The 12,405-nt window shown below is 35.1% G+C and overlaps 2 protein-coding genes across 3 annotated transcripts in view; one reads left to right on the top strand and one right to left on the bottom strand.

Annotated features, from left to right (window-relative positions):
* Positions 1-409: 409 nt before the first annotated feature.
* Positions 410-1,466, bottom strand: LOC127738540 (integrase/recombinase xerD homolog; the record flags this gene model as incomplete). Its single annotated transcript, XM_052249827.1, has 2 exons — positions 410-606; positions 763-1,466. Coding segments are annotated over 2 exons (876 nt in total), but the record flags the coding sequence as incomplete, so codon positions are not given.
* Positions 1,467-10,217: 8,751 nt separating this feature from the next.
* The window catches only part of LOC127728382 (sodium leak channel NALCN-like), a 70,137-nt gene continuing 67,949 nt past the window's right edge, over positions 10,218-12,405 (top strand). For both annotated transcript variants that reach the window (XM_052235736.1, XM_052235744.1), the window contains exon 1: positions 10,218-10,331. The gene's annotated coding sequence lies outside the window, so the exon portion shown is untranslated. The remainder of the gene's footprint in view (positions 10,332-12,405) is intronic.

Here is a 12,405-nt window from a genome sequence, read left to right on the forward strand (position 1 = left end):
AAACCTGTATCCAACGACAATGCACAAGCCTATCTCAGGAAAAAAGGTAGTCGGACCTCACCTTCTATAACGAGAGAGATGACAAAAAACAAAAATTCTTGAAATGAATACATATATACATATATATATATATGACTTAAGTTTAAGTCATGCACGTACGAACGGCGGCTAGAAAGTGACAAACAAATCAAACATACCTACATACCCGGATCTAAATCAACCCCTCTGATTGGACCATACGCATATTACCCATAACGTCAATACAATATTTTCCCGCTTTACTTCGAACCGCGAGAAAATATTAGTATATCTATACTACATATGCCTATAAAGAAAACAACACAAACGCAAATATCAATTTGCCGACAGCCCGCCGTATTTGATAGAAATTACACAAAGAACAGGGGCCAGAATAAATAAGAGCTAAACAAATATCATAAACCCAATTCCTTCGAGACCTGTAAACGTTTCTCTGTGGAGTCAACAATGTAACGATCTTTGCTAGAGTCTGACTTCCACCGGCCGTGTTTTTTCAAACACCGCTCGTTTACGTTTGCATTTGCAGCAGCCGTTGCACCACCGGCTCTGAAAGAATGTAGGCCTATATTACAATTTGGTGAAACTAACCTAACTCTACCTAATAAAGCCTCCCTAGCCGCCGTATAGCTTAGCTTTTAATCTTTATCTATAAGTTTACAATTTTTGCCCGATCTGCAAATCTGTCTAAATAAATATTAATTGGAGTCAAAATCGAAATTGGCCAGTTCTAAATATCTTATGAACATAACGTATGGACAAGCTATGGATAAACCTTTCGAAATGAGAATTTCGTTTCCTTGACGATACTGATCGGTTTTACTTTTGTTAATATACAAAATCAAATAATTGTCATGTATAACAACATCTTTAAATCTTAACGAACTAATTTCATCATATCTCAGAAAACCAGAAAAACTTAGTAATATCATTGTCAAATCTCTAATAATGAGTAAATCATCTGAATCTTTAAAGTGCGTACATAGTTCAATTAATATCTCTGCTGAAACCGGATCTTTTTTGTTGGAGGTTTTAGTTGTGGTTCGTTTGGAAGCTTCAACTATGGAAGTAACGAAAGAGTTTATAGTAGGATCTGGTAACCCACTCACTTCATGGGCCCATTTTATACCGTATACAGCATTGGAAACGGGATGACTAGTAGATCCATTGTTCAATAAATTTGTCAAATATAAAGCAACGTGTACCGGTTGTGCAGGTAAAGCATCTTGTCCATGTTCTGTAATGAATTTTTCCCACCTTCTAAAAGCGTAGAAATACGACTTGACTGTATTATCACTTTTACTGTTCAATAATAACTCACACATCTTCGGATATAGACTATACAAATGGCTTCCTGTTTCTACTCCACTGTCCTCTATTGCGACTTTTACATGACGATCTAAACTGATGCCTGTTAAGAAAATGAAAATTATAAATATCTATGTTTTTCATTTAATATTTATAGCAACTAATCTGAATTTTAAGAACTGCGAGCAAAATATACTGTTTTGACCCCTTCCTCGTTTTGTGAGACTCACCTTGAAAAAACCTGAAATCTCTTATGAAAGATTTAAAATGACCTACTTGGTCAACGAACATTGGCCAATAAGCGGCAGATGTCCAATCAGGAACAATCAAAGTATGACTACCTTTATCCTGTATCATTTTGTTAATGGTCTGTGGGACCAAACGAGGTGGTGGAACTAACCAATTATTCTCGCCATCCCATGACACAGAAAAAGCATTATTGCCTGATGTACCTGTGCACCAGAATTTCGAATTGAGTTTGTTGCATTTTGCATTGTAATCCTGTGCAAAGCGATCAAAAGTATATGGACCCCATAACTTATTCAGATACGTAAAAATCCAATCGTCGATTTCCCAATCATCACAATCTGATTTTCTACTTAGACTGTCTGCTTTATCGTTATGCTCGCGTGGTATCCATACTAAATTTAGTTTGATGTTGTTCTCTTGACAAATTTTATGAACAGACATAACGCTTCTGTGTAATTCTGTTTTCTTACTACCAACTTTCATAATGTGTGGTACATTTTTTATTGTCTGTGTAAACTCTAATTATCATACCATGCAATTTGATCACAAGATTTCTTAAAACCCTTTTTACTGATTCAAGTTCTCTCCATGTAGAGCTTTTTACTTTTTCAGTGGAAGACCAACTTCCGTATATCTCTATCGGTTCGTCCTCTGAACCTGTGGTCAAATGACCCCCGAAACCTGTTTCTGAAGCGTCACAAAAGACGTGATAGTCTTGAACTTCATTGTATGTCAACTGACATAACTGATATCCTATCTCATTTATTTTTTCTATATTATCTAACCAAAAACTGCATTCATTTACAGCTTCGAGACTAAACATCACGCTGGAATTCCAGCATTCTCTTGTAAGTATGCAATCATACATAAATCTAGATCTTAAACGTGCAAGATCCCCTGAAACAGCCTGAGTTGAGATGATCTGTCCAACAATATAAGCAAGTGACCTTACTTTGAAATATTTCATTCCCTTTTCATATTGCTGTAACAGATCACTCAAAGCGCTTTTTAACTTGTTCAATCTTTTATCGGTGACTTTCAGTACACCCTCTTCCAAACACCAACAAAAACCTAACGACTCCACTTTTTGTACTGGAGACCAATTACACTTTTCATGTGCTATTTCGAAACCAAAATGATTTAAATCATTCCTAATCGCATCACTAGCGGTTAATGCCTCCGAATAAGAAGAACCTCCCCCTAATCCATCGTCTAAATACATAACTATTTTTAACCCTTTACTTCTCCAGTGTTTTACGACTTCCCGAACTACTTTACTGAAAATATAACCACTTGTTGCCAAGCCAAATGGTAACACGTTGTAAACGTAAATTTCTTCCCCCCATTCGAAAACAAGGTATGTAGTGTCGGAATGTGAAATTCTAATATGATGATATGCACTTTTCAAATCATATGAAAAAATGTAATCTTCTTTGTTAAACATTTGTCTAGCTGTGGCCGCGTCTTCGTATTTGTGACGAAATTTAAATAAATGTGGATTTATATGTCTGGCGTCTAATACCAATCTTAGTTTTGACCCATTGTTAGCTACTGTTAGAGGGTTTATAACATGAGGTTGTTCTTTTACTCTGCTTATGCACCCTTTTTTCAACAACTTTTCGATTTCTTCCGCAACAAAAATCTTATTGTTGCACGCCGACTTATTATTTTCTAATACTACACTCTCTGGAATTGTTAAAAACGGAATCACATACCCGTTTTGTATAACATTAATAACGTGTTCGTTAGCACCTATCTTTGTCCAGTTATTGACATTTTCTAATAAGCTACCTACAGGTGATATACCTGAGTGAACACGATTACTATTAATCGTAGTATGTGTATTGCTAAGGAATGTTGTGTTGCGTAACGTTTGTTTGTATACAAAGGTGTACTCGAACTACTACTAACGTTACGTAAAAACATATTAGTACTTATCTTGTTTGTATGCTGCACCGTAGCACGAGGACACTCTCTCCTCCAATGACCAGTTTCACTACAATTGAAACATCTTCCAGGGCGAAACATCTTGTTTGTATTGACTGGAATCGGATTCTCTGGAGCCAGTTGTTTAGTCTTATAAGGTGTTGGCCTTGGATCGGTCTTGCGTTTAGCCTTCTCTTTCTTTATCTTGGAATCGGCTCTACTTTGTGCCTTGTATATTCTTTTTTCATCTTCGGAATCTTCTGCCAAAGGATTTGTAGTATATTCGTCGACAACACGCCATCCTGCGTCTGAAGAATCTGCTAACTTTATGAGCTTTTGCCTTGACTTTATCATTTCCATACCTTCGTAAATCTTTCTTTTTGCGGTTTGGATGTTGTCATTGTTCAAATTTTCTGATTCTAACTGGCTGTTAGCTTCGAGAACCTTCACGAAAACCTTCTTGTTGTGCTTATACTGTTCTTCATTGCCCCTTTTACGGAACTTGAAGGTCTCTGTCATGGTCTCGTCGATTTTGGCCAACTGTGACTCGGAAAATGCCTTCTGGCTATCCTGGATGTTTTGCTGGAAACCATTTAACCGTGTGTCGAGCAGTGAAGTAAAACTGTTCAATAGTTTATCTTGAGTTCCTAGTATGGCACTTTGTACTTCGGCTTGGATTATTTCTCTGATATCGGCGTCCATTTTAAGTCATGCACGTACGAACGGCGGCTAGAAAGTGACAAACAAATCAAACATACCTACATACCCGGATCTAAATCAACCCCTCTGATTGGACCATACGCATATTACCCATAACGTCAATACAATATTTTCCCGCTTTACTTCGAACCGCGAGAAAATATTAATATGTGTGATCCGTTAATACCCATTACACACTGCTGTGTTAATGTCAAATATCAAATCAGTCACTACAAGGAAGTCTGACAAAGTTGAATGAATTAGAAAAAATTCTTCGACGGTAATTTTGTAAAAATCAGGTCAATAAAGAAAAGCTGTAACCAATGATTTATAAAAATCCTTGCAATTACTTACACCAAACCTCTATGTGCTTCTTAATTATACAACTCTTGGCCGTGACCGTATCAGTTCCAGTATCTAATATTTATGAATATAATGATTCCCTCTCAACTAATGTGCTGCAGGATGTACTCGGAAGAAGCTACAATATATATGTTGGTGTAATTACTCTATCTGACGCATCTTTTTTGACTAGTCCATTTATGAATTTGTACATAAGTACTAGTCTTGATCTTTGAAATTTCTGCGTTCTTCAAATGATGTACATTCTAGTTTCTGATGCATTTCTGTGACAGATGAGATGTTGTGCATCTGTTCTGAACGTATCTGGCAGTTCTTTGTTGAACCATCTCAATCCGATAATATACTCTTTCAGATATGGTACAGGCATTTTTCACAGTAGGCTTATTCTTGTTCAAGTTAGTTCTCTCTTTCTTACGATGGTAAGCACATTGCATTTTTCTGGATGGAAACTCATCTGCCATGTTTTGTTTACAGAGTGCCAGTTTATCAAGGTCGTTTAGAAGGTGGACTCTGTTGATATAACGACATCGATAGAATATATGTATATCTGTATTGTAAAAGTTGTTGACACTGACGAAGGCTATTTGTCAACACAATGTTACAACAAGTGCGAATCCAGATAGTTCATTTTCACTGTCATAAATAAAGGCAACAGTAGTTTACCGCTGTTCAATAGTCATAAATCGATTAGGCGAAAACAAATCCGGGTCACAAACCAAAACCGAGGGAAGCACATCAACTATAAGAGTAAAACAACAGAACAACAGAAACACTGAACTGCTACAAAAACAAACGCCAACATACATAGAAACGGACTATTTGATAACAACTGCCGTATTCCTGACTTGATACAGGACATTTTAAGAAAATATGGGTGGAACCTGGTTTTATGGCTAGCCAGACCTCCCGCTTATATGGCATTGTTAAAAATAGCGCTAAAATGACAACTTTTCGTGACAGGAATTACAGTACAAATAAACGCAAGAACACTCAGGACAGAGAAATACATAAATAAATAATATACTAAACGAGTATTAATATTGTAGAATAAAGGATTATGGGGAAAACTGTGTTTGTTTATGTTTTGAAAATACAAAATAATTGATTTGAATGTATTTTTTAACATAATTTCATTGAAATATGACTTTACAATGTACCATTATATGATTGAAGTCCAAAAATATATTATTAAAGCAACAGAATCTAGAATAAAGTTATTGAAAGCGATTCATTTTGACATTTGGTGCGATGCATTATCCCTGTAAGTGCGATCATTTCTGATGTGGAATTTTGGTGCTATGGATTTTCATCGTGGTTTTATGTGATAATTGGACATGCAAAAAACTGACAATATTCATTTGATGAATTAAATATTGATGATATTTACAATTTAAAAATCTAAACTTATCGTACATACTTAACCGGTTAACCGCACAGTTGATTGCGGACGTTGTCCGTTTATTATTTAAACTAACTGTATACCGCCATCTTTGATTGTAAGATAGAAGTACACAATCGGTCTAGTTCTTTCCGTTAATCTGTAAATACTTAGACAGACTAACAATTGATGTGTAAAACTTTTCGTTTAAATAAAACAAAAAATAAGGGGTTTATTGCATTATTTAGACTGTTTTAACAAATACTAAATATTTGTTTTTGTTCGATTCAATTTTTCAATTTTCTTTTTCACTCACAAAGTAAGTATTATCAAATCCTTCTGACTTTATTTAGTTTGTCAAGCAGTCGGGTGAACTAACACTCTATTTGATGAAAATGATAAAGATTCCTTCTGTAAAAATGTACCGCATATACAATTGAAAAGAATCGCCCCTACAGTAATGACTGTGAAAATGAAAGTATTATATCATTATTCGACAGTGAACATGAATCGCACAACGAAAGCAGCATAGTGGAATTTAACTCAATATTAGCAAACTGAATATCAAAACCTGTTTAAAGTTATACAACATTAATGATTATGTTAAAAGGTATCTTTTTTCTAAAAATTAAACTTTACTGCTGCTTTTAGATCTCATGCACGCTCTGTTCGTGAAAGATATTCTTAATATTTACTTATTTGTGTAACGATTTTACACCTTGATCGCTGTATGTGCGACCGCCTCGGTGGTCTCGTGGTAGCGTGCTCGCCTCGAGTGCGGGAGGTCGTGGGTTCGAACTCCGGCCGGGTCAAATAAAGGCAACAGTAGTATACCGCTGTTCGAAACTCATAAATCGATAGAGATAAAAACAAATCCGGGTTACAAACTAAAACTGAGGGAAACGCATCAAATATAAGAGGAGAACAACGACACAACAAAAACACAACATTAAAATGTAACACACACAGAAACGAACTATAATATAACAATGGCCATTTTCCTGACTTGGTACAGGACATTTTAAAGAAAAAATGGTGGGTTGAACCTGGTTTTGTGGCATGCCAAACCTCCCGTTTTTATGGCAACGTCAAACACAACACCAAAACGACAACATCACATGACAGGACCACAATACAAATAAATGGGAGAACATATAGGACAAAGAAACACACGAATAATAGCTAGCAGAAGGTACTAGGCTTAAAATTCAATACGCCAGACGTGCGTCTCGTCCACACAAGACTAACCAGTGACGCTCAGATAAAAAAAGATTGAAAGCCAAAACAAGTACAAAGCTGAAGAGCACCGAGGACCAAAACTTCCAAAAAGTTGCGCCTAACACGGCCAGGATTTTCTGCCTGGGACCAAGACATTAAAATTGGTATTTGCTGCTTCTCCACCAAGCACGCAGCATTAAGGAGTAAGAGCAAAGACTGGTCAGCCCGGAGTCAGAATAATGTGTCCGGGTAAGGTTATAGTCTTCCTGCGGACTGTTACTTTGTGAACCAGCACATTAAAAATCCGGCTCAGCGTGTCGTCTAATACAAAGCAGGGTTCACAATCATATTAAATTAACATGTTCTCGTCCTGAATATGCATATTAATTTGCCACTGGACGTTAAGCAGCCAGCCATCATCATCATCATCATCTGTATGTGCGATATAAACCCGTCTACATCTCTTACTTAAGCTTATGATACAAGTTTTTAAAACAATCCATTTTATATATTATTTATTATTTTATTCCAAAATCATAAAATTTTCGTCTGTTTATCTATCATTCTACATTAGAAATGTATGGCATATACAGTGAAAATGATATTTCAGGATCCGCACTTTATATACACTGATCTTCGTATATTACCATCTTATATTTAGTACCGTTGCGCAAATCTTTAGACTTTTGTATATAGGCCAGGGAAGAACATTGTTTGGCTGTTATTTAGACGAATTATATATACAGAATGTGTTTTCAGCCTTGTATCATCATCACTGGTGATCCAATGGATAAAATCTGTCGTAAAGCTGTCACTGGTTCAGACGTACTTATAATAAAATTATTTCTGTGACTGCATCCTATATCAATTCGTAAGATCCTCTACGATAGATAATTCAGCTGATCTGTAATATTCCATCTTCATCCCTTATATATCATGTACTGTGTTACGACGCTAGATAAAAATTGACGAGGAAAGGTAACATCCGGCCACCGAATGCTGGATTTTTGTCGAGCGTAGGTGGTCCAGTGGTCTAGCGCGCCGGGCATAGTGCAAGGCGATTGGTGCCACGATATCTCAGTAGCATGAGTTCAAATCCCGGCCAGGGAAGAACAAAAATTTGCTTCCGCAAATTTACAGATCTAACATTGTTGGGCTGTTATTAAGACGAATTATATATATATTTTATCATATACTTATAGAAAATAATGGTATAATTGTACTCCATGATAAAACTAATTTGTACATATATTTATTCATTAAATTTGAAGAATTGCTTTTGCCGTGTGATATGACTTTTGTTATCAACTGCTCCCGGTTTATATCAACTGCTTCCGTTTTATGTCAACTGCTTCCGGTTATTAGCGCATGCCTTTCTGTAACGTTATCGCATGACAATTCGACGTCATTCGGCAAATTCCGGAAAATACACCTCAATATCGTACGTATTTTGTGTAAAACATAACAAAGTTGGATGAAAAAAATATTAGGAATCAAGAAAATATATTATTAAAAAATGCAAAACAAATATTACAACAAATGCATTTTTTCAAAGTTTTAAAAATATTTTGTGTCTGTATGTCTTCTGCTGAAGTATATTATAAAAAGAATATAACATGTCATTTAAATTTTCATATCAGACCCCTTATCAGCCCATGGTCAAAATCATCACTCGAGCCTGTCGGCTCTCGTGCTGATATCGTGACCTAGGGCTGATAAGGGGTCTGATATGAAAAATGCCATGTTAACGTTGTTTTCAATTTAGACTTGTTTATAATCTATACATACATATATATAAGTACGTTTAAACAAGAGACATACGATAGATCCATCCATTGGAATACCAGTAAAGGTGATAAACGGCTAAAACACATAGTATATTCATAATTACTCTAAATATCAGCACAACAATGTTAAATCTGCAAATTTGCGGAAGCAAATTTTTTTTCCTTCCCTCCCCAGGATTCGAACTCATGCTATTGAGATATCGAGAGACATCACCGTCTGCACTAGCTGTGTCCAGCGCTCTAGACCACTCGGCCACCTAGAGGGAAGAACAAAAACTTGCTGCCGCAAATTTGCAGACTGTTTAACATTGTTGTGCTGATATTTAGAGTAATTATATATATATATAATTACAACCAATAGAAATATTTAAAATTGATATACAGTGGCGGATCCAGGGGGAGGGGGGCCGGGGGTTGGAACCCCCCTTTTTTTGACGATCAATGCTTTTGAATGGGGACATATGGTTGGACCCCCCCCCCCCCCCCCTTTATCCTGGGTTGAAACTTCCCTTTTAAAAATGGCTGGATCCGCCTCTGATATGGTAACTTGTGTAAAAGTAAGATTTTTAAAACAAAACAATTAAAATTGTTTAGAAAATTATAAATATTTGATGAAATTTTTATGAAAATCAGTTTGAAAATGAGTTCAGAGAATTTTTTGAAATTTGGATAGTAGGAGAAATCTTGAAAAGGGATTGGCTTTTGTCAGCCTACTGGAAATTAAACACCTCCATGTCAAATTTGCGAGATAATCTGTTTTATAGTATTGAAAAGAGCAAGGATTACAAATCCTTGAAAAGAGTCACGTTTTGTTATTTTTTCCTGCAACCCTTCTTCTTATCGTGTTTGCTTGATATCTTTAAATGATCGATTGAATGTACCTGAGGCTGTACCAAGTAGAATTTGGTTTGTGGAAATAAATTAAAGCATAAATAACCAAGAGACTTATGTATATGTGTCTCTGGATAACACTAAAAAACACGGATGCCCCACTCGCACTATCATTTTCTATGTTTAGTGGACCGTGAAATTACATTGAAAACTAAAATGTCACTCCACCTTTATTGTTCAACAAAATTTCAATAACGAAATGCATAATTTTCCTCTAAAGCATTGCCACTATAATTAGCGATACTGCACTGCTAACGATATCAGCGAATATTACACGCCAACTTTGGAATCTATCATATGGAACGCACTGTATTTCTGTTTCAGCTGCTGAACATCCGGGCATTGTTAATCTAATCGATATTCAAGATGGAAACGAAAACAAGTGTAGAGAAACAGTCTGAGGAAAATTATGAACAGATTGGTTTACGATATTTACATTGGCTTTCAGAGTAATTTTAAAGAAAGTCCTGTTGAAGGTACACTGCATTTGTAACATAAGATAATGTCCCCTATGAAAATATTGTTCTACGGACAAAAAATCGTACAAAATATTGAAAATATTGTCTGTAGACAATACAGACAATATTTTATATTCCGAAGTAAGGGATATTCGGCCGCTTAATGACTTCCTTTTCATTTTATATGTGTAAATGACTCAACTATTTTATTTACTACCGGCAGAGACATATATATGGGTCTTTTTCAAAATTTGTCCCTCATGTCCATATTCTTGTACGGCTGGTCAACCTGTGAGGAAAATACGGCTTTATCATCATTTGAATGTTGGTGTCTTGCATAGTGCAATGTAAGTTCTACTACTTGCAGAAGAAAAATAAGGAATAGGTCTGACAGTGGATTTTCTTGGAAATCGTGCTCAAAGCTCTAAAATGACCCCAAACTGCATGACCCAACTTCAAAAATATCAAATATCGTATCAAAATAGACATCATTACAATTACACAAATCTTACAATTTTCTGTTTTAAGGTAGAAAATCACACTGTAGATTGATATTTTAAAGCCTTTAAATAATAGTTGGTTTTGGTTTCAGATTTATCTTAATGTTGTATAGTGTACTTGATATTTTGTCAACTACATAACAAAAACGTTTTCGCTTGCTATAATATAACTTCTTACACTCCATTTTTATCTTGAAAGTGCCTCAGCTATAACTCTACACGTCATTATCAGTGTTCCCGCCTGCCCTAAATAGAAGGGCGGCCCGCCCTTGGTGCCCTTACCCCCGCCCTTCTGCCCTCCAAAGTAAAAGAATGCACCCCTCTGCCTTTTCAAAAAAATAAAATTTCCAAATTTCATGCCTACCGGCGTTTCCGGTAAAATTGTTACCTGATTGTGTAACACTAATTAACTGACAATGGGATTAATTTAAATACCTAGTGCTTTGGCAGTTTTATCACATTTGTTAATGATTGTTTACTGCTAATTAGTGGATTTAAGATAATTGAACAAATACTAGATATTTAATACAGAATGAAATGTCCACATGTTATCCATTTGTAATGTTTATGTACAGCATGTACACCTGAAAAAAATTATTTCAGTAGGCATAACATAAAAAATAAAATCTTAAACAATTTTAAAGGCATACATAGTTTTGACTTAATTGGTAAAAAATGTTTTGTTTCATAACCATGAGTATGAAATTTAAAGAGGAATCAAAGATATTTGTACTTTGAACATAACAAGATTCACTTCCTGTTTTTAATACTTCTTGTATTTTATAATCCTCCTGACATAGGAGCACTCAACAAATTTATTTTAACAATGATGGAGAAAAAAGTAACTGTTTATACCTTCTGCAATATATTATTGCATCAATATAAAATATGATCATCTCCTGTCTCACCTGTTATATTTATAAAACTCCTTACTGAGGAGCACTTTGGTGTGCACTTAAAAATACTTTTTTGTAACAATTCAAATGATAATTCCCTCCACTCCCATTTCGATGTAAGTAAAACAAAACTCAACACATAAGTAATGATAATCATATTTTGGCATAAATAAACATTTACAATCATACATATGTCATAAATAATTTTTCATTTAAAGTCCATATTAATTATAAATATTAACTTCCAAAATATATAAATGCACCAGTCACATCCCATATTAAAGACATCAAATTCAGCAATCTGCATTATCTGAAAAAGACTAACATCTTCGATTTAATAAGGTATAACGCATGTACAAAAAATGTTCAAGTAATACAAACAAAAACAAAAAATGGGCGGGAGGGTGGGTAAATTAAACGTGTTGAATTGACCAGTAAACTAATTCAAATGACAAGGGAAAATGAAATTTGCCAGAAGTGAACAGATATTACTATCAACCAATCAGAGGAGATTAAAATACGAACGATAAATTATGCATACAAACAGGTAACGAGTTATGTCGAAAGTATCCGAGATGGAATTAAGCATTTTTAATTGATTAAAAATTTACCAATTCCCTCCACTCCCATTTCGATGTAAGTAAAACAAAACTCAACACATAAGTAATGATAATCATATTTTGGCATAAATAAACA

The sequence above is a fragment of the Mytilus californianus genome, unplaced genomic scaffold, assembly GCF_021869535.1.
Source record: "Mytilus californianus isolate M0D057914Y unplaced genomic scaffold, xbMytCali1.0.p SCAF_1, whole genome shotgun sequence".
In the NCBI taxonomy this organism is placed as follows: domain Eukaryota; kingdom Metazoa; phylum Mollusca; class Bivalvia; order Mytilida; family Mytilidae; genus Mytilus; species Mytilus californianus.